Raw genomic sequence first — 27,446 nt, forward strand, 5'->3', positions numbered from 1 at the left:
TTTTTCACGTGTTATCTTAGTTAATATTCTCATACAAATTCCATGACATCTTCCCCAACCTTTTGAGTCTGCTGTTCATATTCAACTCAAAAGCTGTTTAGTTTAGATACACATAAGCCAATTCTCTTTTTTATTTTTGTTCCTTCTTTCTTTTTCCAATTCTTTTTAATTTGGTATATATGGATAAAAATTCCTCCTTTTTTGTACTCACAGCTGTCCTCTGGATTAACTTTTGTCAAATAAAGATAATAATGAAAATACTGAGAACAATTAGCCAAAAAAAGTTTGAGAGAGTAGAACTGAGACTTCTTCAGTATAACATTCAACCCACAGGAGCACTAGGGCACACCACACTGGGAAAGACCCCGAGTTGTGTGTGTTTGAAGGCATTCTGGCTTCAGTCAGTAGGATTTGCAAAGGGAATGATAACTTTGGTGGTCACTAATAACAAAGTACAGACAATTCTTGAAATCGTTCGAAAAAGTGCTAAGGCCTACCAACAACTACAAACTGTTTTGTGGTTTTGTTTGGGAGTATGTGTGTATGGGTGTGTATGTGTTGTGAGAGTCGGGGAGGAAGGAAAAGTTTCTTGTTCTCAAAATGATACTGAATCCTAAAGCAAATGAAGAGATTAAAATCTGCTGACCCAAACACGAGTTAATTTTAAAATTTACTTCAAGGCTACCAAAGATTTATTTTGAGTAAATAATCAAAATATTTATTGTTTGGGGGGGGTAACTGTTCTGTGTTGTAATATAATCTTCCAATTCTCAGCACTAAGTAACCATTCCTTAAAAATTGTTTCGATTTCTTGATTTTACTATCAAAAACTATTAAAAAAAATCATCCTCCCTCAAAAACCTAGATCAACTATATAGTTGAATATGGATATCTTTAACATTAATGTATTCATCTCCATGTGCATGCAAGCTAAGTTGCTTCAGTTGTGTCTGACTCTTTGAGACTCTATGCACTATAGCCCATCAGGCTCCGCTGTCCCTAGGACTCTCCAGACAAGAATAATGCAGTGGGTAGCCATTCCCTCCTTAAGGGATCTTCCCCAGCCAGAGATCAAACCAGTGTCTCTTTATATCTCCTTCATTGGCAGGTGGGTGCTTTACTACTAGAGTCACCTGGGAAGCACATTCATCTCTATAGATAAACTTATTTTCCCCATTCTTAGCCCTTTATTTAATTGTATGCACATTACTATATAATTTACAGGGTGAAAGTATATACAAACAGCTTTCTGACATAGTTTTTCTGGCTAAGGTTATTTTTTAAATTGACTTAAATTTTTGAGAAATTATATAGATTATTAATGGAGGAACCTATGGAACAAAGAGCTGATTTTGAAACCATTTTTTTGGTCTGTAGTTAATACTGTCAGAAATACTATTGCCAAGCAGTCCTTTTGACATCTAATATCATAGCTATGCATTTAAATTTTAAGGTTTATATTAAATAGAAATAAATTTCTAGCTATTTCTATATCATTAAAATATAAAAAACAATCTTTATTTTTCTCAATATGAGTGAAGATAGTTATAAAAATACTAGTAAAATCAAGAAGGTGACCTCCTCAATTATTTCAACTTTTTATCATTCCATTTCCCTTAGGAGTTCCCATCTTAGTAAATGTTTTAAACTGCTATTGTGATATTATGAATTATCAAATTGATGATGATGGGACATAATTATCCTTTCTCACAAAAAGAACAGACCTATTCTAGGCCACTTTTACAAACACTATAAATAAATCCATGATCTATACAAGAATCTTCCTTTGTAGTAAGAAATAGCTTCAGCTTCATTGCCAACAAAATCCTAGGAGAATGCCAATTACGCCAATTTTGCAAAAACAGATGTATGGTGATTTTGTGATATGGACTATTTTACACAAGGGACACAGGCCAAGCCATTCATCTCAATTTACTTAGGACCCAAGGCTTAATTTGAACTCTGACCTCAGAGTGGAAAGGTCATCTGTATATCCAATAGTGCGCAAGGCACTATTTCTAAAGAGAAACATATATATTTACCTTCACGTTCCATTAATTTTTCAATTAATTATGCAATGACATTATTTTATTATTATAATTGTTTCTTAAAATTAATCAATTCTAAGAAATGTTTAAAATTTGGGTCATTACTAAGGTAATAAAGTGTTTAATCAATAGTATGGATGATGGCCATTGATTTAAACTCCCCATTTAATGTGCTCTCAATCTTGATCACCAATAGTCAAATGACACCTGACTAAAGATTGCTGAGAATCTTGTTACTCGCTGACTTTAATGGAATTTCAAAAATAGGTCATAGGAACAACAGGTAATTGGGTTTAAATGAAAATACAAAGGGAAACAATGAGCAGTTTTTCACAATTAATCTTAAAGAAAGTTTTGTTTGTCATTCATGTCTTCTAGTTATAAAAAGGAAGTGTCATTCCATAAAAAGAAGCTGCAACTTTTGTTGATCAATCTTTATGTACTAAGAATCCAACTAAATCCAACTATTTCTATGTATCCAATTTAAATCATCTTCTCTTCAACATGAGATTTATTGCCATACTCTTTCCCAGAGAGTTCCTGTAGAATTAATGAGATAATATCCAAGTGCTTGAAGCTCCTTAGGGAAAGACTAGGATAATATTCTGAAACATTGCTGTTATTATTTTATATGCAGTTCTTGCAAATGTTCTTTTTTTCCCTAATTTAATGTAGTGTACTTGACTAAGCTGGACTCACCTTCAGCATTTAAATCACTGAATAAAAATACTTTGTGAGTACCCCTGACTCCCAAATCTGGGACATACATAATTCTGCTCACTTTACAGAAAAGTATTTCTTGCCTGAAACATTAATGCTATCAAGACTTCCATATCCTCCTGGTGGTCATCAAACTTAGGGAAAAATGGGAAATGAGAACATCAAACAATCATTACTAAAAGTATTTTATCATACAAGATAATTTACCCTTACTTTTTCCTCAGGAAACAAAACCAAAATGTTTGAGTGAAAAAGCACAAATCATTACTATATAAATTGTGGTATTACTGATTCACGTATTTAAAATAACACAAAATTTTAAACTGTACACACTTCTGCACATTTTACTCAGGAATAAAATATGCTTTTATTATATTTTGAAATATCATTAGTATTCAACTAACTTTATTAAAGTATGTATAACATAAAATTACAATTTATATGAAAGGTTTTTACTAAAAATTTTTCATATTCTTAAATGTTGTCTTACAAACTCTCATAAACTAGTCTTTATAATCTTCTTTCTTTGAAAGGGATAAGCTGACACAATTTAACATATTCTCCTTTAAAGGTAATTTTTTTTTTCTTTTGGCCATGCTACAGGGCATATGGGAGTTCAGTTTCCTTAACAGATTGAACCCCGGACCCTCAGTAGTCAAAGCACAGAGTCCTAACCACTAGACTGCCAGGGAATTCCATTAAGGTAACTTCAGAGTAAAATCAACTTCTTACAGCAAAAACCATGAAAATTAATGAAAAAATGAAACATAATACATTAAAATTGCATGACATAGAAAAATTAATAATAGTAATATAAACACATTAATTTTTTTAGCAGGCTTTCAAATTAATGTAAAGAAAACAGGTTTTCCCTTCCATCCAGGTCAGTAAACTAACAATTACAATATAAAGTGTATATTATGAATATCCTTAAATGAGAAATTAGATTTAATCACACAAATATAGATAGAGGATAGCTCAATCAAATTCAGAATACATAAATAAGAGTATATTCAGTAAGTGATGAATAGATCATTTTTAATTTACACACACAATTGATGAATTCTGAAAAACCCAAGGAAAAGAGTAGCTTTTGCTATTTCTACAAGTAAGGACAAAGAAGACTTGAATGAAGTGGGCCATTTTACCTCAGCAAATATTTATTGAACACTTTTTAAATGTACGATTCTCTCCTACTCACAAGAAGCATAGCAAGTCACAAAGAAACAGCTCCTGACATGAAGTTGCCTAACAAAAGTGTGATTCATAAAACTTACACATAAATTATTGCAATTCAGGTAAAATAAGATGTAATCCATGGAGATGAAGAATTATGGGAGTTGATGGGACAGTGAATCCTGTCAATCATTATTTGCTTACCTTATTGCAGAATATGTTTGAAACTCATTTATATATTTATTTAGTTATTTTGGCCAAAATCCTAGATACATCTCTAACTTAGCCCTTTATCTACTTTCCTCCAGTCTTACAAACTGACTTCCAGTTCCTTGGCAACATCTCCCTGTATTATTCCTTACCTAGTTCTCACTGTCTACCCTGAATGGTCCAGAATCATAAGAGAGCTTTTAGAAGACAGACACCCAGGCTTCTGTCCTAGCCTTTTTAATGTAACTGGTCTGGGTTGAGGACTGGGCAATGCTTCTAGCTAACTCTTATTAAAGGCTTTCCAGGTTAGAGAAGGAAATGGCAACCCACTCCAGTACTCTTGCCTGGAGAATCCCATGGATGGAGGGGCCTGGTAGGCTACAGTCCGAGGGGCTGCAAAGAGTCGGACACAACTGAGCGACTTCACTTCACTTTCAGGTGGCACTAGTAGTAAAGAACCCATGTGCTAATGCGGGAGACATACGAGACATAGATTTCATCCCTGGGTCAGGAGGATGTCCTGGAGGAGGGGATGGCAACCCACTCCAATATTTTTGCCTGGAGAATCCGAAGGACAGAGGAGCCTGGCAGGATACAGACCATAGTCCATAGGGTCACAAAGAGTCAGACACAACTGAAGCTACTTAGTACACACTCTGGACTCAGCCCAAGGTATTCCCTTCAGAATTCTTTCCTCGTCACCCCTCTCTCCACCAAGAATGGTTTCAGTCCAGTATGTTTTCATAGCCTCCTGAGGCCATCTCAGCTAACAGCAAACCACAGCTAACAACTAACTACATTCTATAGTATTCAGATTTACCACTGGATCTCTTCTAATAGCCTGGAAATTTCCCTAGGAGAAAAACAAACCTCCAATGTCTTCTCGTTGTCCTGGGATAAAGTTTAGAATCCTCACCTATATAATCTGCACCATCCAGCCTAGCCTTCTTCTACCTTTCCTTGGCTCACAAATTCCCCCTCTACCATTCTTCTAGATTTTCAATGATGACAAGTTTCCCCGCTTCCACCCCAACTCTCTTCAGGACCTTCTCTCAGTCTTAAATGCTCTTCCCAAATACTGCTTCTCACATGACTTATCTCCAATTCACAGGCCTCAGCATAAATATTATCTGTAGATTTTTTAGTCTATGCAAGACATTCTACACTTTTTTTCTTTATAATACTTAAAGTCAATTGTAAGGACAAACGTATGCAATGTGATTATTATCTATCTTTCCCACCAAACTGAAAGCTCAGCACACTATTACAAGTACCCAGCATAATGCAGATGCATAGTAAATATTTTTTGAAAGAACTAATGTGCATCTGTGCTACCATCTAATAATAATAGTCATAGTAATTAATAATAGTTGTAAACTTGGAAATAGCTAAGATGAAATTTTTTTTAACTAACAACTCATCCTTTGGTACCAAAGGACGTTCCTATAGTTCAGATAGTAAAGAATCTGCCTGCAAAGCAGGAGACCAGGGTTTGATGCCTGGGTCAGGAAGATCCCCTGCAGAAGGAAATGGCAATCCACTCCAGTATTCTTGTCTGGAGAATCCATGGACAGAAGAGCCTGGCAGGCTGCAGTCCATGGAGTTGCAAAGACTCGGACACAAGTAAGCAACTAACACACACACACACAAACCTTGGTGCCATATTCCACAGATCTGTTTTCTCTAAGAGGAGTCACAAAGCCATTCTTAGGGATGCTATGAAACAGAGAACCAGGTAGCATACAATCATCTTTGTCTTTTGAATTACAATAACAAGGTTATAGTGGATATTACTTACATTTGGTTGGAACTTTCAAGTAACTCAATATTAAAGTATTGAAGTTTTAATTTTCATGAATTTTGCCTTGAGGCAACTGAATAAAGCTAGTTTGCTATTAAGCTAAAAGCATCTATGCCCAAAGGTTTTTATTCACTTATTGTATTCACGTGGTATTTGAAAGCTTAATAAAAGACATTAAAGACATTTTTTACTCCCAATATCGTAATGGAATTTTCTTAATACTGTAGCAAATTAGCAAGACATATAAGTATTCCTTTTTCTGATAGTTAAAAACAACACAGACACACACACACACATATATACACAATGAAAAAATTCAACTGTAATCCCAATCCGAGTTCATATTACACAGAAAAACTATAATAAGAAAGTATGGTATGCATGCTAGTAACTAACTCACATGACTATTAATAAAAAAGGATAAAAGTGCTACAGCCTTTCAACCTGGTTGTATAAACTTTTAACTACACTCTAAGTATGTATGTATATGTACATGTGCACGCATTTTTGTGTATATGTGTGCACATATATGCACATTTACACATACATATATGACATACATACATGTACATGTATATTCTTTGATCTACAAAACACATTGAGTGGGTTATGGATTATGATTATGGCTATGGCTTCAATTCAACCATTTTATATTTCATGTTAGAAATATTAAGCAATAAATTTGAAAAAAAATATTTTTATGTTATTGAATCTACAGTCGTTAATGCAACTGCCAAAAAATTGTATGTCTTTTACCTAAGCCTTGAGTTACCCATATATTTACAGCTGTGAAAATTACACTAAGTACTACATAGTTTTTTCCTAAATGCTCAGTTCCCAGTATTTCCCAGTCTTTAATGTTTCAAATTGCCTATATAATTTCAAGAAATGAGAGGTTGCTAGTTTCTCACATTCGTAAACAAAATGTTACACAGTTCTCAAGTCTTCTGATAAATAAAAAGCACATCTTGAATTAAGATACTAATAATAAAGTAGAAAATTTTTCACTTACAAATTTACATCTTTATTTTTATTGCCTAAGCCAAGTGATTCTCAAATCAAACAAAATTAGGTCTTTATAAGCCCTATCAAATTATTAAACACCACCTCCTTTGAAAAAAGGAAGGGGGAGAATGGGTTTTACACAAATGAATAGAGAAAGAATGACTTCATCAAAGAGAGTCTTAGCTACATTACAGGAATGATCTGGGAAACAGTAATAGATCTTTGTGGTCATTATCTTTATTATTCTGAGGACTTTTATCTTGCTAGAACTTGTTTAAACCTAGTGTAGCTTCACAAAGTTGTGACTCAAATATTTCTGGCCTTCCTGTGATCTAATGTTTTCTCATGGAAGGAAACTTTCCTCTTATTGTGAGGTAAATACCTACCAAATATGTCCTAAATCCTCTCGCAAAAGATATTATTAGCACTGTGCACTCATTTATAAGTAAAGAATAGTTCAACGACTCTATTTGCCTTTTTAATTTAATGCATTCATGCTACTTAAAATGGTTGTGTTATAACAATCACCATTTTGCCAAACCAAATTCACCTCATAAACATTCTTTTGGTTAACTTGACCCTGCTTTTAAAACTTGAAATTAGAGGGGGAAAGGCAAAACATGATCTGGCAGTTATATAAATTTAGAGAAATAACTTGATTGGGATTGGGTGTAATAAAGTTATCCCACTGGTTTTGATTAGTTCCTCGGGGTATAAAAATGTAGTTTGGTTAAATTTATATTACACACGTTACAGTCCAATCCAATTTATATTAGTTTTATGTAAAAATGCTGTACTTAAATGAGTTCTCCAAATATACATGTATATTTCTCAAATTCTCTATAACCCTTACATGGATAGAAACTGAAGGTACTGAGAAATATCATGATGGGATGTCAGGAGATGACAACAAAGAGGAGATAAAGGAGAATGAGCGGAGCATATTTTCTTTTGCAGCATCTGTACTTCTATTCCAGACTCATTATGAGAACTTCTATAGTTCTAGTCATTTATATATGCCCCAAATGAGTCTACTGAATTTTCTTTACAACATCTATATTTCTATTCTAGATTCATTAGGAGACTTTCTATAGTTCCAGTCATTTATATACGCCTTGTCAGCAAACTAGTCCCTCCTGAGTTCACAGGCTATTATAAGAATGAAAGTCCCTGCATCAATACAATAAGCAATTTACTGGCCTAATAACAAAGCCAGGAGAATGAATTTTATGCAGAGACCTCTAATACCAGGAGCATCCTTTTCTATATTATATGCTCTGTGTTAAAGCATGATGAATACAACATGCAGAAGTGTTTGATGTTAATGGAAACAGGCTGTGGAATTGGACTAAAGAGAAAAAAATCTTTAAAATAAGAAATCATACTATAAAAGTAGCATACAATCATCCAAGGGTGAGATCCAAGAAAATACTTTTTTATATCTGTTATTCCTAAATACAAATGAATGCCATTCTATTCTGTACTATGGAGTTATGACTCCAAGTTTAACATGTAGACATTCAATTAGTGGAACTCATATTTCATTATTGGCATATTACACTTTAAGCAATAATAGATATATAGATATAAAGATATATATAGATATAGATATAAAGCACATATATACTGATGAAGTTGTATAAAGTTAGCCTCTTCCCAATCACTGGCTGCAGATGTTATGGCACAAGGCCCGTTTGCTTTCAAATGTTAGCTATGATATGGTCCCACAGCATGCCAGTAATATAAAATTGACAAAATAAAGTTAATTATTAAACTCTAGGCATTGCCCTTCATCACCTCACTGTCCATCTTATTTTTCACTTTCAAATTACTAAGACATGGGATCCATTCTATTTCTATCATTCTCTTACATCAGGAACAAATACAGAGAATTCTATGGACAGAGGGAAAGGAGCCAGCATATAATTGTATGCCAAGCAGAGAATCTCCCTTATAAAATCTCCTAGCCTTTATCACCCAGCCAAGTAGTTTACTATCAAACTGGTACAGGGACTATATTTAGTGTGAAGAGCCTCTGTTCAGGCTTGCTCCACTCCATGCTACACTTTCTTTTTACTAGATGAAAGCTACATCCTTGATATCAAGAGGAAGTTTAATTCTTGAAAATATTTGCGGTCGGGTGGCATAAACTCTATCGGTTTTTGCATAAAAAACTGTCCATAAAGGACAAATTTAATTCGTCTAATATTGAGCCCTACTTCACACAATTCAGCAAATGTAAAATGGACTAAGATGTAAATGTGTGTGTGTGCGCACTCAGCCATGTCCAACTCTGCAACCCTATGGACTTGTAGACCACCAGTCTACAAGTCCATGGGGTTTCCCAAGCAAGAATACTGGTGTGGGTTCCCATTTGCTACTCCAGGGGATCTTCCCAACCCAGGGATTGAGTCCACATTTCTTGCATCTCCTGCATTGGCAGATGGGTTCTTCGCCACTAGCGCCATCTGAGAAGCCCCTCTCGTGTATACTTATGGCTGATTCATCCTGCTGTATAGCAGAAACCAACACAACATTGTGAAGCAATTATCCTCCAATTAAAAATAAATTAAAAAAAGAATGAAGTTTCCCATTGCTTCTGAGCTGAACTACTGGCATGAGCAACAGCAGACAGCAGCACTCTTGTTGGGGAAGGACTTGGGAGAATCAGTAAGGAAGCTTCCCTGAAGGCTCCAGGCAGCCTGGCAGGTTCTCAGTACACTGGACAAAACCTCAGCTGCAGCAGGAGTTGAGGGCAGTGACAGGATTTAAGACGGTGTGGGATCTAAAGAGCTCAATTCACGGCCCATAGTAGGCACACTTCGAACACTGGCGGAAAGAATGGATGAAGAGTGATGAAGTTGGAGAAATAATATGGGCAGGGAGTTCATCTTCTAGCTCCATCTGCCTCTTGCCCCAAAACATCACCCTTTTCTTCTCCTCCTCTAATGAAAAAAGGAATAGTTCATATTCTGCACCAAGTCACACACTCAGGGAAACACTGGCCAACCCCTTGTTTTGCTATGATAATGTGGGAGATTTCTCATTTCTAAGTCATAGGAAAAAGTCAAAAGAATATGGTATTTAGTGAAATGGAAAAAATATTAAAAGATGTAATATGTGTCCATCAATAAAATTTTATTGGAACAAAACTCTGCCATTCATTTATATCCTTTCTCCCTACAAAGGCAGAGGAAGATTTATGGCCAGCAAACCAAGAAATAGTTATCACCTAGCTCTTGAAGTTCTCAAGTACCCCATTCACACTATTATGCTCCTTTTCCTAACATAGGTACCAGGAGACTATAAGAACAAGATGGTGTTGATCAGCATTAGCATTCAGCTCTGCATTCTTTCTGTTCTCTTGGGCTTATCATTAATGATATAGAATAATAACCAAAGCTGAGGTATTAGCTTGTATGTGATAGCTATCAAACAACTAAAAATATCTGAAACTAAGAAAGATGATTTTTTTAAGAAAAATTATTTTCAAATCCAATAACAGAATGTTGTTCTGCCCCCTAATAATTTATTCAAAACAATGGGACCAGAAAAAAAAAACACAAAAAAAAGAATGACAACTCATGTGGCCAATCTTACATAATATTTTTCAATCCTGTTATCATTTTGCAGCTCTTTATAGAAGAGAAGGGCTTCCCAGGTGGCACTAGTGGTAAAGAACCTGCCTGCCAATGCGGGAGACACAGGAGACATCGACTCCTGGGTTGGGAAGATCCCCTGGAGAAGGGTATGGCAACCCACTCCAGTATTCTTGCCTGGAGAATCCCACTGACAGAGCAGCCTGGTGGGCTACAGCCCATGGGGTTGTGCAGAGTCGGACATGACTGAAGAGACTTAGCATGCATACACACACATAAGAGAGACTATCAAATGTTCACATTTCTCTTAAACGGTAAAACCCCACAGGGTGCATGTCTAATAAGACATCACTAATTTTGAAAGTAGTTAAAGAGAATTATGTTCTGGATGCTGTTCAGTCAATGAGTCTGATTACAATTCTTGTCTATTTACATAGTGGACTCATTGATTATTACCTTTTCTTTAGAAAACTGCAACTTAGCTTTAACCATCTCCTATCATTTAAATCAACACAATTTTAAAATATGAGTATTTCCCCCCTGAGCATAACTCATAGCTTTCAAGTTTTTCTGATTTAGCTCTGAAAAGTGACTGGTGAAATATTTCAAACTTTGTCACATACTGCCAATCCTTTCCCTCAATATTTGAAAATGCCTAATAGGATCCATCACAATGTAGCTGCTCCTCTGTATAGGTCAGGATATACCGAGACAACAAGTACATCCTTCTCTGCTTTTCAGTGGATAGACACCTTCCAAAAGAATCTGTCTGTACTCACTCCTACTTCTATTCTGCCAAAATCTCTCTCCCATTCTCACATTCTGGCAATGAAGTACAAAATGAAAGAAGTATTTCAACTGAACTTAAGCTACTGTCATTGAAAAAGAATTTTCACTGTCAGTGATGCAATGCTCCCTAAATGGGCACTATAATCTCCTGACCTTTAAAACTGGGACATTACACTCCTAATGTGAATCGCATTTTCTCCTTGCCGCTACTCCATCTTTATCCCCTGGGCCCTTTCGCTTTTATTACTTTGCTGGCTTCTCTCTCTAGCTAGATACCTAGATTTCTGATTATTTCCCTGAAGAATTACTTTACATGTATATACCAAACAAGGCAGTTCATAATATAGCAGTTCATAATCTGCTAACTTGCCATCTAAAGTTTTCAAAGTCACTTCTATGTTCATTAGGGGCTATGGATAGTTAGTTGGGGAAAAAGTTCCTGATTGCGTTCTAATGTTGAAATATGTAAATTTCTTTATCGTTTTGTTCTCCTTTTTATATCACTAATAAAGATGTTAAATGAGACCTCACTCGAAGCTGATCTCTAGACATCACCCACCAAATCGTTACAATTCCATCTCTGATTGCCCTTGGGTATTACCACCTCTTAACAAGATATTTCACTTCCACAGGGTGAAAGACATTTTACAGGAAGCATCATGCAGAGTTCTTCAGATGTTTGTTCTCATATTCAAACCAAAGTTTTTTTGTTTTGTTTTCTTTTCTTTTTTTTAATTGAACATGAGTAGATAATGAAGAGCCAGATTAGGTTGCTACATCAAAAATACACTTAAAATGTAAAATGAGTAGAAGAATAAGAATCATTTTAAAGGAACACTGAGGCTTGGCTTAAACTACCACCTAAATAATATCAGCCTGGATGACATTAGAATCATGCTGAAAAATAGTATGAATAAGTATCACTTTACATTTTCTAGTTGCCTCCACAGGCCACCAAAACCAGAAGCTTTTCTATCTACACACCTCAGATGATTGGCAAGCTTCCCGAACGCTAAGCAATTTTATTTGAGCCATTCCATGTACCCAATGCAATCAAAAGATTTAAAGAGAGGTAACAGGAATGGATTATAGTGGCAACATCCCAAATCCCTTATGCTATTCTAGCCTGCAGATATAAACATATATATGTGTACATATATATATATAGATATATATATATAAATATATATAAACAACTTCTTTGTAAATCACAAACTATCCCTTATATCCAAGTGCTCACGGGAAACAAACACCTGCCACCCTTCACACCTTCTCATTAGATGTTTCTCTGAAATCTCAAGAGCATTGTAATTAGTTTCCTTATCAAACAAACAAAAATGGGATCTGGATGCTGCGAAATAGGATCAGCATAGACAACATTTTGAATATAATCACTTAACATCATGTTTTTAGTTTGATGGTCATCACAAAACATTGCCAAAATGTAAGAATGGCTACCTGCTTTTTTTTTTTTTTTTTAATATATATAATTGTTCATTTGGGACATTTTACCATTTCAGTTGTATCTAACAGTAGCCACAATTAACAGTTCATGAAACACTATTTCTTTTAAAGACTACTGCAGGTATTGAAAATTTAGCAACTTCTTTTTCAAAAGCATTGACAATGTATAAGATCTAATTTGCAAAAGAGCCAAAGTAGTATGAAGACCTTTCTTGTCTGCCTTTTCCCCCCCCATTAAAAACAGAAGGTATTAATCACTCGATTTCAAAAGCAGCTGACTGATGCTATTCACTGGGTAGGGCATTCTCACTAATGTGGCCCCATGAATAACTCTCAAGGCTTTTATTATGCCTCTGAGTGGACTCTTAGCAGACAGCCTCCCTTTAGTAGCCCTCTTTCCCTCAGGCTCCAAAAGGATTATAGATAGCAGCTGAAAGAAAGCATCACTGGTAAAAACAAAAGTTTTTAAAGGGGAAAAAAATGGGAGCAAAGTGGACATATTGGAGACAAGTCATGATTCATGGCCTGCACCGTGTTCCGCCTCTCTTTCTCTTACTCAATACACTCTTTAGTTTTACTGCTGGATAAGAGGGGACCAGACCAGTGCACTTCTCCTAGCAACCAATATCAGTCAGCAAAGAAGGCATGTCATCTGCTCAAAGGGAAAACGGAAGAATCTGGGGTCATACAAAGCCAGACACATGTTCTTTTGCATTTGATCCCAAATTGATTATCAAAAAGGATTCAGTAAATGTTAAATGATTCTGTTTTACGTGAATGTTAACAACCCACAGAACTAAATATCAGCTTGTCCACTTGCTATATAGTAGAGTTTCCAACGCTGGTCCTATTCATTTCACTCAAATGTTCTGTTTTTCACTTTTCCAACACCAGCTCATCCCTTATTGTTCATAGAGACCGCCTCTCCCAGGTATATCTGCACCTCCTGGACTATTTCAAATGCAAAAGTCACTCCTATAGCATGCTAAGTTCAGAAACCTTAGAATTTCATCTTGAGAAAGACTATAAAAGCAATTGCCTAGTCTAATTCATAAGCCATGGTTAGCTGCTGTGTAAAAAGATAAAAACCACTTTCTGAAAGTTAAACAAACTTGGAATTTGAATTTAATGTGATGAGATGCTTTTACGGAGCTGCTCAAAAATCTGGATAAGTTTCACAAGATCCAACTGATGAACACTACAGGTGTTACAGCTTAACAGAAAAATACAATAATTCATAGCCCAGGAAACGTACTTCATAAAATAAAAAGTTGTCTGTTGGACTGTGAGTAGAGGGCAGGCAACAAACGAACAACCATAACGTTTATTCATGTCTTACAGCCATGTGTGTATGGGGTGGGGGAATAAGAGTTATCTTTGCCCGAAATCTGTACCCACATGTTGTACATATTTTTCCCATTCTTTTTTCTTTCATTTCATGTTACAAGTTGATATTATCCAGGCTTTCAAATCACAAAAGCAGATTGAAACACTTAAAAACATACTTAGCTACAAAATCATCTGTGTTTTCAGGATAACCAGTGAGGAACTCTTCAGTTGTATTTAGCACTTTTTCTCTGGTAAGATTATTAAATAGCATCTGTGAGAAGAAAAAAAGGCTGCAAACCTCAACTGAATGACAGCTTGAAGATTTGTGAGTACAGGGCTCAGGTACCATGGACATAGTTTTTCACTGTTAGTTTTTAACTATTGAGATTATCATTGCATCTAAGAAGAATTATTCTTAAACCATCAAATTCAATGTTCCAGTTCTTCACAGTCCATCTTGAATGTAAAAAATGAGATGGAATGTTAAGTTATGGGGCACTTTTTTTTTTGAAAGGTTACATTCTTCTTATTCGGTATCTCCTCTCATCAACGATCCCTTTAGGGAAGGATTCCCATAATTGGCATTTGGGTGATGGCTTGATTGCTTTAGTTGCTGACGTGCAAAACTGTTTTAGAATGGACAAGTTATTGCATATTTAAGGTTGGGGAAGCTGAAATGCTGACTCTAGTTTTAACAGAAGTTAACTCAGTTTTCAATAACTGTAACTATTATTTGACACCTTAAAGCTCACTTTAAAATAAAAGGGGCTTCCCAGGTGGCGCTAGTGGTAAAGAACCTGCCTGCCAATGCAGGAGATGATAGAGGCACAAAACACCATTTAGAATGCTTATTGCTGGGTTCATACTTAATTTGCTGTAACTTAATTGACTTCCCTTAATTTGCTGTAACCTTGGAAACTAGGTTTTATAGTTATCAGATGTACCTTAACAAATTAGTGTACCGTATTCCAGTGTTCACTAGTATTTGGAACTATATACTGTTAAAGTATGGCTATAACATTGATTTAGAAAACGTATAACCTTTTCTTTATAAAGAGAACCTCGACTTAATTTATTGAAAGTCAAAAGTTCTTGCTTTTTTGATCATACTTAGGAACACTGTAATTGGTTATAACTGTTGTACAAGTTTCAGACAAATTCTTTAAATTCCAAATGGCTTCCTGGTTCTTCAAGTTTAAACTTGAAAAGCAGTGTAATGAAAGTGTTGAGTTATATTCCATGTTCTCTAGCTCATTTCTGAAAAGGTTTGGGACCAGAAACTCGGGGAAGAGATCCCACATCATTCCTACAACAGAAATTAAAAAGTGCTATGCTAAATAAACCCTCTCCACCTGAGCTAAAACTGCCCTGCCACAGATGGTTCTAGTTACAGTGCCTATAAAGTAATAAGGTCACTGGTTTAAGACTATTTTATTTTTTAGTATTAAAATTTTTAATCCCACTTATTCATAAAGAAACAGTAAGTACCACTGGTCATTAATGAATGAAAGTAAACGTGAATTCTAAGACTAGCGTATTTGGACCATCACGGACTATCATCTATAAGCCCACATCAAAATACAGCCCCATGCAGATTGAACAGTAAGTCGTGATTATTTCCAAAGATGGACATTTATGACTTAGTATAACTTTTTTCCAGGCTAAATTTTCCCCTTTAATGATACTCAAACATAATCCAAGTGATAGAGCATTTAATTAAATGATTTGCAATAACAGAATTTAAGACTAAGCAACACACTGGAGACTACCCAAATACTATTTTCATAGGAGTCTAAAGTCATACAATTAATTAGTAGTAACGTTCACACTGGAATACACAGCTTTCAGACACCCCTGGTGTATCCCTTCCATGACAGCAATGATATTGCTTTGTTCAGGTTATCCTTAATTTACAGAACTGCTCAATATGCAAATCTGATTAATGAGTAATTATAAAAAATATCAAGATCAATGATGGCTATACTGGATGAAAAAGGATAACTGGGCTACTTAGGAAATCAAATGTTGAGTGGAGACTTAAGGTTAAGTTAAAAAAAAAAATCTGTACTAGGAATGTTTACTTCAAACCCAGTAAGCTTTGTCTCCTACAATATTTATCCTCATGGTACTTTATATTAAAAGCACCAAGGGAAAATTATTCTGAATAAAACATACATCAGTCAACATGAACCAAAAGGCAGGGTTTTATAAGCTGGTTCTGCTCGTTACAAAGTGCTATTTGTAGAATGCCTCTCTTGTTTATTCCTTTCATTCATAACACCACTCACTCGGGAATCCTATCTGCTCCATGATCAGCATATGATGCAATGGAAACATACATGTCATAGCATGTTTATCACAGATGCATAGGTGTGGCCTCAGATGCATAGGTGTGGCCTCAGACGAGTACCCTTGAGAGGCAACTAGAGTTTTTATTCAGTCACATAAAGACCAATGCTTGAAAAGTTACATGAAAATCATTGTGAAACACATCTCAAATATAGTTCATAATTAGCCTGATAGAAACGGTCCTTCTAAATTTACTTCTGCTCCATACTAGGAAGAAAATAAGAACAGAATAAAACTACTACTAATAATAAAAATAACAAGTAACAATTGGGGTTTATTAATTAACAAGCATTGTTCAAAAAACTTTTAATATAATTTTTATATATAATATATATGTAACATACAGATACATACATATATACACATTTAATGTCATATATAACATGTACATACCTACGTATGTTCCGTATACATGTGTGCTGCTAAGTCACTTCAGTCGTGTCCGACTCTGTGCAACCCCATAGACAGCAGCCCACCAGGCTCCCCCGTCCCGGGGGTTCTCCAGGCAAGAACACTGGAGTGGGTTGCCATTTCCTTCTCCAATGCATGAAAGTGAAAAGTGAAAGTGAAGTCGCTCAGTCGTGTCCGACTCTTAGTGACCCCATGGACTGCAGCCTACCAGGCTCCTCCATCCATGGGATTTTCCAGGCAAGAGTACTGGAGTGGGGGTGCCATTGCCTTCTCCAATATACATGTGTGTGTGTGTATATATATATATATATATATTCATCTATTCCTCATATCAACTATTTGAGAAGACAATGTTATCATGTCAATGTTAAAGATAAGGACACTGAGAATGGTTAAATTATTTGCTGTAAATCAGTACTGTTTGTCGACTGTCTTTCAGTAATCATGTTACACTTCTTCCCTTCTGGACAAACTTTGTTCAGTTGCTAAGTCGTGCCCGACTCTTTGCAACCCCATGGACTGCAGCATGGCAGGCTCCTCTGTCCCTCACTAACTCAGAGTTTGCTCAAATTCATATCCATTGAATCAGTGATGCTCTCCAACCTCTCATCCTCTACAAACTATGTTACACTTAAACTAGACTCCATGCCTTTGCCCTAGACCACCTTTGTCATCTCCATGCCATTCCTTCTGTTACTCCTTTTGTTGGAATGCAATTTTCAATCTTTCCATCTATTAAAACTCCACTATTCCTCTAAAACCCATGTTAAGGGACCCATTTGGTGTGGACCCTTCCCACAGCTGGAAATCATCTATTCTTTCCCTGGGTTTCCAGACTATGCTGTGTGTTTCTTCAACTGTCCCCCGCCCCCAATTACCAGATACTACTTTTGTTTTAACAACTTGAATGTTTGTTACCCTCTCTACTAAAGAGTTATCTCCTTGAAGGTGGGAACTACTTAACTTCATTATGCTCCTCACAATGTCCTCAGTAAGGCACTTTGTTTATTAATAGGTGCTAAGAAAGCACGTGCTGAATCAAATGAAAAACCTCAAGATATTTTAAGCTAACTTCCTTGTTGACATGTTTAGAAAACAGCTGATCATTTTCACTTAGAAGACCCTGGAACTCTCGTTAAGGAATTCCAGGGTTGAGAAGCCAGAAAGAATCTTTCAAGAAAAGTATGGTATAATGATAAAAAGATGTCTCTGGACTCTAGCTTCAGTTTTACCACTAAGCATCAATAGCCTTGTGACAAGGTACATAAAAACTCTGAGCTTTAGTTCTCCATCCAGTGAAAGAGTTGAGATGTCATCATCCTGTGATTTACATTTAGTATTGCTGAAGTCACTGCTAAAAGTGACAAGTTCAGTTTGGGTTAATTTCACTTGTAAAACTTTACAGGGCAACAGAAGAAGGCAATCACTGAAGGGATTAGAAATTAGGACTGTTGGGAATTTAAAGCATATTATCATATAAAACTTGTTTCACTACAAACCTCACATCTAAGTTGTAAAAGGCCATTCAACATTTTCTTTCTGTGAGTGAATTAAAAGAATATATGTACCTCATACATGGCCAGTGGCAACATAAAATCATATAGCTGCAGTGGAAAACAGTCCTGCAGTTCCTCAAGAGGGTAAACAGAATTTTCATATGACCCAGCCATTCCACTCCAGGTATACACCCAAGTGAAATTAAAGCATGTGTGTACACAAAGATTAATACACAACTGTTCACAGCAACAATCTTTATAACAAATTTTTATTCCCAAAGTGGAAATGACCAATGTCCATGAACTAATAATTCAAAAGATAAAGGATATGGAATACTATTCAGCAATAAAAAAGAATGAGGTCCTGATATACAACATAGATGACCCTTGAAAACATGAAATGAAGGGACAGTAACCAGTCACAAAAGATCCTATATCATATAATTCTATTTACATGTAATTCCCCAAATAGACAAAGCTATAGAAACAGAAAGAAGACTAATTTCTTCCTAGGGCTAGGGGAGGGGTGGCAGATAAGAAGCAGGCTACAGAGTTTCTTTTCCTGGATAACAAAAAAGTTCCAAAATTAGATTGTAGACCTTTGGGTCAGGAAGATCCCCTGAAGAAGAAAATGGCAACCCAGTTTATCTCAGTTTAGTATTAGTGATGGTAAACAAGGCTCTAGCAGGAAGATTACAACAGTAGGCAGGGTAGGATAATACTAATTGCTGCAGATATTTTAATCTTCCTCTTCTTTTTCAATATGAGAGGTATATAATTGGAGTATTCTTTTGAATTCTATCCCTGAACTAAACTTTTGTTGTTGTTGCTAATGCTTAAATAAAATGTTGACCTAAATATGAAGAAAAGTCTCAACTTCTGGGCCAGATATCATCAAAATCAGTCAACATTCCTTGGTCAGATCACAGCGTGTGTGGTCCTAATAGGAACATTAGAATCATTTGAAGGAGTGCCTTATCAAAATATACACATGACTCAACAGTGTGCTAACACACAGCAGTGTTAGTGTGGGGATTCGGAGTGGCCATGTAAGCCACCATGGTAGAAAAGCAAAGAAAACTGTAAATTCTATATATCCTGCCAGGTAAAAAGTGGAATATTAAATTTCATCTGAAATCATGATGCCATTAATGTCAAAATATGCATGTTTGAGAACTCTGTCTCTAGAGAGACAGAATGAGAGAGATACATAGAAATACACACCCCCAAATAAATAAATAAACCTAATTCAAACGGTAACTATTTCCTGTGTTGGCTAGGGCATGCAAATAAACATTTCAAAAGCACTCCATAAGCACCTTTTCATTGATTCAACAAATAATTGAGTCTACGATCTGTCATCTTGTGCTCCAGGTAAAGGAGGAACGCAGGCAAAGATAAGAGACAAAGCTAAGTCCATGCCCTGGAAGCTCAGTGGCAACAGCAGACACTAAACACACTAACATATGCATACAGCAAAAAGCTTCTAAAATGTAGGTGATCTCCCTTGAGAACAGAAAGCAGCTTGGTTTACTATCTAATGTAGTCATGACAAGGCTTCCCTCCAGGCCAAAAGTTAGGCAGATTTCCTTATGGCCCATTCTAAAATACTCTGGTTTCCATGCTCAGGGCTCCTGAGCTGTGGGGCCAATCCGTCTTGTGTGCATCATCTACCTGGGCCCCATGGCCTTGTCCCTGAGGGTTTTCAAGGGAAAGGTAAACCTATACAGACATGAAGTCATGCCCCTTGATGTGGTGTGACTAACAAAGGCCACCATCTGAGTCTCAGGATACTCATGTGCTTTGCCTGCATTCATAAAGTTGTAGCAGTCTAACTTCTTAGCTTGCAAGTATGGTAAAATTCAAGGTTGTTTATACAAATGAATGTGCGAGCGTGCACACAGACATATGGACACACACACACTTTAAGGATGTGATAAGGGATAAGAATGAAATTAAGATAGGTAAGAGGGTAGCCCAATAGTGTTTTAAGGGAAGCAGTTTTAGATAAGGTAGTCCATGTACATACATGAAGAGGTGATATTAGATAAAGTATAAAGTGAAACTGTTAGTCGCTCAGTCGTGTCAGACTCTTTGCAACCCCATGGATTGTAGCCCATCAGGCTCCTCTATTCATGAATTTCTTCAGGCAAAAATACTGGGGTGGGTACCATACCTGCTACAGGGGATATTCCTGACCCAGGGATGGAACCCAGGTCTCCTGCACTGCAGGCAGATTCTTTACCATCTGAACAACCAGGGAAACCTGATATAGGATAGGGATTCATTAAATCAACTGAAAGACTCAATCATGCAAAGATCTAAGGAAGCATATCTCAGGCAGAAGAAAGAACACATGCAAAAGCCCTGAGTCAGGAATAAAACACCAAAAACACAAGTCTTAAACCTAGGTTCCAGCAGGGAGTGTGAAAAGAGGAGGTCAGAGAGGCAAGGAGGGACCTGAGTTTGAACAATCCTGTATACTATTGTAGAGTTCTCAGTGGAAGCCATTAAAAGCTTCTGAGCAATGAGCTGCCATCATCTTATTTACACGCTTTTAAAAGGTCTCTGTGGCTACCAGGTGAAGAATTAACTGCATAGGGGAAAGATGTGGGGATAAGAAGAACATGCATGGAGGCAGGATGACCATTTATCAGGCTACCCCAATAGTCCAGGTTTTGACCGAGATGGTGGTAGCTGAATTAGTAAGAAACATTTGGAATCTAATCATTTGAAAATGCAATCAAAACAGTAAGGTGAATTAATGGATGCATACAGGAAGGGAGAAATAAATGGTAACCAAGTACAGCAAAATAGTGGTAGACTCTAGGTGGGAATGTAAGGGTTCACTGTACCATCTTTCAGCTTTGTTATATATTTGAAAATGCTTATATCAAGATGTTGGAGAAAAATCACAAATACACACATAATTGTAGGTATCAGGGTATATATTCCAAGGGGTTTACTAGTAAATCGGATATTGATCTATGCTCCTTCTGCTGCTGCTGCTAGGTCACTTCAGTCCTGTCCGACTCTGTGCAACCCCAAAGACGGCAGCCCACCAGGCTCCCCCATCTCTGGGATTCTCCAGATAAGAACACTGGAGTAGGTTGCCATTTCCTTCTCCAATTCATGAAAGTGAGAAATCAAAGTGAAGTTGCTCAGTCGTGTCTGACTCCTAGTGACCCCATGGACTGAAGCCTACCAGGCTCCTCCATCCATGGGATTTTCCAGGCAAGAGTACTGGAATGGGTTGCCATTGCCTTCTTCTATGGGCTATGAGAACAAATAAAAAATGATTTCTAGTATTGGATCATGAAAACCTCTGTGAATGGTGATGCCATTTGCTGAGCTGGAGATGACTGGAAAGAGGAGTAAATTCTATCCTGGGCTTGAGTTTGATATATTCATTTTTTAAATTATTTTATTGAGGTATAATCGCTATATCCCATTATATTAGTTTCAGATGTACAATACAATGATTTGCTATTTGTATACACTGGGAAGTGATCAGCCCAACAAATTAGTTACCATTCGAGTTTGATATATTCGTATTAGATACTAAGCAAAGATGTCATGTGGTCAGCTGGATATGTCAAGTAATATATTGACACTGGAGATACAAAGGTATATCTAAGAGCCAAGTTCTAGTCTCATGGAACCAATATTCTTCCCACACATGATAAGGGTAATTTGAGAAGTATCAGCATAAAGGATTTAAAATCTATGTGACCAAATGAAAGATATTAAGTACTAGGTGCAAACAGAGCAAAAGAAGAAAACACTAAGGATTGAATTCTAGATAATGTCAATATTGTTTTGAGTTTAAGACAGGTTTTGGGGGTTGAATATGCTACACTTCTAGCTTCCAAGGTGGTACAGTCATTAAGAATCCACCTATAAATGAAGGAGATGCAGGTTCAATTCCTGCATAAGGAAGATCCCCTGGAGTGGGAAATGACAACCCACTCCAGTATTCTTGCATGGAAAATCCCATGGAGAGAGGATCCTGCTGGGCTCCAGTCCATGGGGTCACAAAGAGTCAGACATGACTGAGCATGCACACATAAGCATACACACAATACACTCTAGATACTATATTAAGATTTCTACTATGCTGAAACATTGTAAGAGTTTATGGAAATTTCCCCTTAAAATATTTTGTCATCATCCATTCATGCTTTATTCAATAATTTAAAAGAAGAAAATCATTATCAATATCAATGTATTTGATTTAGGTTGACAGGTCTATACCTGGAAACACTTTAAGAAACATAACAACACTCCTCTTTGAAAACAAATATATAAAATAGCACTTCATAACTTTCTGGTTGAACTACTATCTGTAGACTTCTGTCTGCCAAAACTGGAAAAGGAACCACATAAGTTTGCATAAAGCTATACAGGACGGTAAAAGAAAACTTATGTCAAGGTCCCAACTGGGTATGTCCAAACTTAAAATATTATTAACATAATCTCCTTTAAATGCAGATTTTCTAAACTGTTATTCAAGAAACACTATCACCTATTTTCCTAACTCGTCAAATGTTTCTATGATTCCTTCCACTGGATCTAAAAAAGAAAAAGGAGGAGGGGAAGGAAGAAATGAAGGAGGAAGAAATGATGGAGGGAAACAGAAGGAGCAAGAGAAAGAGAACTAGGAGAAGTAAGTAAAAGAGAATGTTTTCTTCTAACTCTTCATGAACCAAATTGCACAAAGGAAGTAAATAAATGTCTCTTATAGACTGCAGGAACTGTTGGAGCAGATGTTAACTGGACACAAAGAGTCAGACATGAAGAAGCTACACATAGAAGCTCCTTTCATTACTATATATGTACCCAAATGGAAACACTGTCCTTGGACACCCATATTTTTATTAGCAAGGATGATATTTTATATAGGTTGCTCAAGGATGTCATGGCCAGAATTGTTCTTTTTGTATAATCATAACCTTTTTTCCTTTGAGATATTCTTTTTTTTATGTTTTAAGAAACCCTTTTGGTTTATGGTCCACATGTTGTCTAGAATCAAAGGTTATTCAAACAAAGCCAATTCAAATGTGATATTAGTGCATAGCTGCACGAAGAAATTTCAGGTTACTTATAGGCAATTTAAGTACTGAAATGGACTACATATGGCTAGGATAATGAGCCCATTACTGAAAGAAGCACTTTAGCAAAATGCATAAACCTATATGAGATTATACATCTGCACGACACACACAGATCATCTTTATCTCCCCAAATATCACATGAGCCATTTTCATTTTAGAATAGTTAAGGACAAGAAACTATTTTTATTTTAAAAACATAATTTTCACCAGTACTCAAAAATTATCAAATTGACACAATGTATGGAATATGGATGTAATCAAACAGTCTTGTGATGGTTCCTATTAGTTCCCTGTAAACGATTACAAAACCATATTTCTGTATTTAAAAATACAGAAAATCTGGAGAACAAAGGCTAAACTCAATACATATTCACATACATAACCACAAAAGAAAAATCTGCATCTGGTTAATTAATCTGCCTTGAATGACAGTCTTTATTTATGTCCCGATATAAAAGTTTGTCTGTAGTCCTCAACTAACTTAATTTTTATTCTCTGTGGGTTCCTACAGACATAAGATACGGAAAAATCATAATATTTGCACATAACTTCCATGAGGATGCAAAAGTCTAACATTTTTCATATACCATAAAAATGCACATATAAATAACCCACCAAGCAAATTTCAATGCAAATCTATGTATCATTTGTCACTGAATAAAATTAATTTCTGTGTCTACCACAAGGAAAGTCAGTATATCTTTGAAATGGTGCAAGCTTCTCTAAATTTGAAATTCATGGGGAGAATAAGCACATGCTTCTAAGATGGATAATAAGTAAACAGAAATCATAGAGTCCTGGAAAAGTCAGAAAGCTTAGAGATCCTACAAACCAACCCCCTCATTATACATGTGAACATGCAATCCCAGTGTGCTGAAACAGCCTAGAGGGCAGTATTGTCTACATCCCAAATTTTTAACAATCCCCATGGAGGGGCTGTCATCATTCAAGAGTAAATCAAAGGCAATCCAATGTCAAATGTATGACTTACGTACTAATTCAATAAGTGTACACAGTTTCCACTGCCTTGGACATAGTAGATGCTAAATGGAAAAACTAGTTTCACACACACAACAATTTACTATTACCTTTTCAACTCCTCCACCCTGGGCATTTTTCACAACATTACCATGAATTTTGCTGCACAATTATGAGACAAACACAAACTACCCCCTGTAATCTATATTATTAAGTCAGAACAAAGGTCCTAGGTGTATGTATGGGGCTGGAAGGACAAGGTGGGGGGAACAAGGAAGGAAATAAGGGAGAGAAATAGGGTGGGGGCTAGGACAGTAGGGAGGGCGGGGAGGGGAGAAATGATGTCTTGCTACTGCTGTTCCAGCAAACTGGCTAATTGCATTTGTTTCATATATCTCCAAACACCCTGGTACATTAATTACATTCTGTAACACCAAGCTCTTCGGATTCCCTCTGTCACTTCCACTGAGCAATTTAATTGTATTCCTCCTAGCTACACAATGACTCCAAAAAAAAAAAAAAAAAAAGCCTTGGTGATAATTCTATAGTCTAATATATAGGTTATACATGTATTTCTGGTATTGAAATATACAAATTCAGGCTTTTGAGGATATATTATCCAAAAAGTTATATCAAAGTCTTCTTATGATGATAATCAAGACACCTGGGTCAAATCTGTAAACCTTTTAGTTCTGGTCATGTAAGTCTACTACCAAGGTAAATGTATTGAAGAAAATGTCTGGTGAATGATTAGATATGATTACAGATATTATCATGGTATAATCCAAAGTGATTAATTCCTATGCATCTACAACTTAGAAGGGAAAAAAAAAAAAAGGCAGTGTGTCCACATGAATGCCTTGCCTACTATCGCTGGGGGGCATAGGTACTCCTGTAGTCCAGGTTAGAAAACAGCCACTTGACAGTAAGCAAACTCATCTGTATTGCCTTATGTTTATAGACAGGCTTCCTTTTTGAGTCTGATACATAGCGCTCTGGACAGCAGCAGCAGCTGCCAGGAACAAAGTTAGCTTCTACAGGCGAGCAAAAATAGTCAGTGTCCCAAATAATGACTTCGTCCACTATGCAAATTCTGGAAGAAAGTTGATGTAGCAACAAGATACTATGATGGCTCAAGTATCTGGGCCAATACACGTCAGATTTTTTATACGTACAGTCACTAAAAATCTAAAGTATGACAATCCACACAGGCAGGCAAAAAATATCATGCTCTAATCTCTTTTAGACCAATTCTGTCCAGCGATGTGAAAATTAAAGTCGCTAGAAGGTGAATACCAAATGTTCTTTTGACATTCTTCTTTGGAACAAACAGAAAGAGCGCCTTAATGATTACTTCCACTCCTCATTCAAAAGAGCTACAAAAAAGGATTTTGCAATCCTCCCACAGGAAACTGACATCCTGTGAAACTATCCCAGGAAACCAAATCTGAACAAAAGACAGGAGAAGCGGAGAGAGAATGCTGTCTGCTTGACAGACTGACTCAACCTAGAGGGAGACACCAAGAGCACCTGTTTCAGATCCCCATTGTGTTTGCCACTGGGGCCTGATTTGAGTGTTCTGAGCCCCAGGGCCAGCCCACAGCTTCTGCTTCCCCCTTCCTGGAGCCTCGCCCAGTCTTACTTTTGACAGTTTTCTCCCTATGATCTAAATCTTCATTCTGCTATCCCTCTAAGAGAACACTTACCAACACACAGGTGATACACATTGATTCGAGTTACTTGTATCTCAAATTCCTAACCCACTGAACCTTCATGGGGTGTCTATGACTTACTAAGAATCTCTAAACCAAAGTTCAGATAGAAGAACAAACCAACCCCAAAGGGAGAGCAAGCCCCAGACTATTAGACTGGTTAAAGAGACTTACTTTCATATTTCTTTTTTCTAACAAAACTGAGAGCCCATCATTTATTACCCAACTCGTTAATTAATTAATTACAACAATAGGTGAGTCCTAACACGTTCCACTTGCAGCAGTTTATAAACAAAAGACTTAAAACCTCTGCTCCCGCAAAGCTCCCATGCCTGGCCAAAAGGGACCGACAGATATAATGTCATTTTTATTTACAGTCCACATCCGACTCAGAAAGAAATGTTTCTGGGGGGTGAGGAACAGGATAAAAGCATTTTAACTTACCATCAACCCGAACATATAAAAATCCACAGAGCAGTAGTTGTGTAAACATCAGCCGACTCATTTTGACATATTAAAAAGGATCCAGATTGCTTAAGAAACCAATCCCAGAGAGCAAAAAGTACAAAAATAAGTATCAAAAAAAGAGGTAGGTCCAAAGTTTAGACTCTTCGTAGATGCTAATTAAAGTCGAGAAGAGCAAATGGCAAGATCAGAAGGGGAGAGTGGCGAGGTGTTGAGGGGCGCACATTTGGATCCATCCAAATTAACCGAGGGCGCGTCAAAGGCTGCTGTATTTCCACACTCTGGCTTCCTAAATTCCCACGAATTCAGCCCAGCCGGAGGGGTTATTCAAGTGTGTCTAACCCTCTCTCCTCAGGCTCCATGGCAATCCAAAGCCAAGTTCTTTCTTCAGAAGTCAAGAAGATGAAGGGGAGTCGGGGAAGGAAAAAGACCTAATTCCTAGAAAGTGTTCCACAAACTTGCCAGCGCACTGCCGAAAAAAAACATTGGCCTGCCCACTGGTTTCCTTTCCCCCGGCGTCCGTCTCAGTAGCCGCTCCACGTCCCGAGTTTTTTCACTTAACTTCCATAATAAGGATGTGTCAGAGCACCACTTTGCAGGCGGGCCGACTTGGCCAGCCTCTCCTCCGCCACCTCGTTGCCTCCCCCACCTCTCGCGTTTCCAAAAGAGAGGCAAAGGGAAATCTGGACGAGTCGGGTGGAGAATCCGAACTCCTACGTGGTGGGGCGGCGGGGAGAGAGGAGAGGAAGCAGCGAGGGAGGGGAGGGGCAGGGCTGGGGC

At 36.9% G+C, this 27,446-nt stretch overlaps 1 protein-coding gene across 1 annotated transcript in view; it reads right to left on the reverse strand.

The window, feature by feature from the left end:
* ROBO2 (roundabout, axon guidance receptor, homolog 2 (Drosophila)) overlaps positions 1-27,384 on the reverse strand; it is a 657,579-nt gene extending 630,195 nt beyond the window's left edge. The window contains exon 1 of the mRNA XM_010844340.1: positions 26,646-27,384. Coding sequence (XP_010842642.1) covers positions 26,646-26,706 — 61 coding nt within the window. The 5' untranslated portion in view covers positions 26,707-27,384. The remainder of the gene's footprint in view (positions 1-26,645) is intronic.
* Positions 27,385-27,446: the final 62 nt, after the last annotated feature.

Source organism: Bison bison, unplaced genomic scaffold (genome assembly GCF_000754665.1).
Source record: "Bison bison bison isolate TAMUID 2011002044 unplaced genomic scaffold, Bison_UMD1.0 scf7180017864200, whole genome shotgun sequence".
Classification (NCBI taxonomy): Eukaryota; Metazoa; Chordata; class Mammalia; order Artiodactyla; family Bovidae; genus Bison; species Bison bison.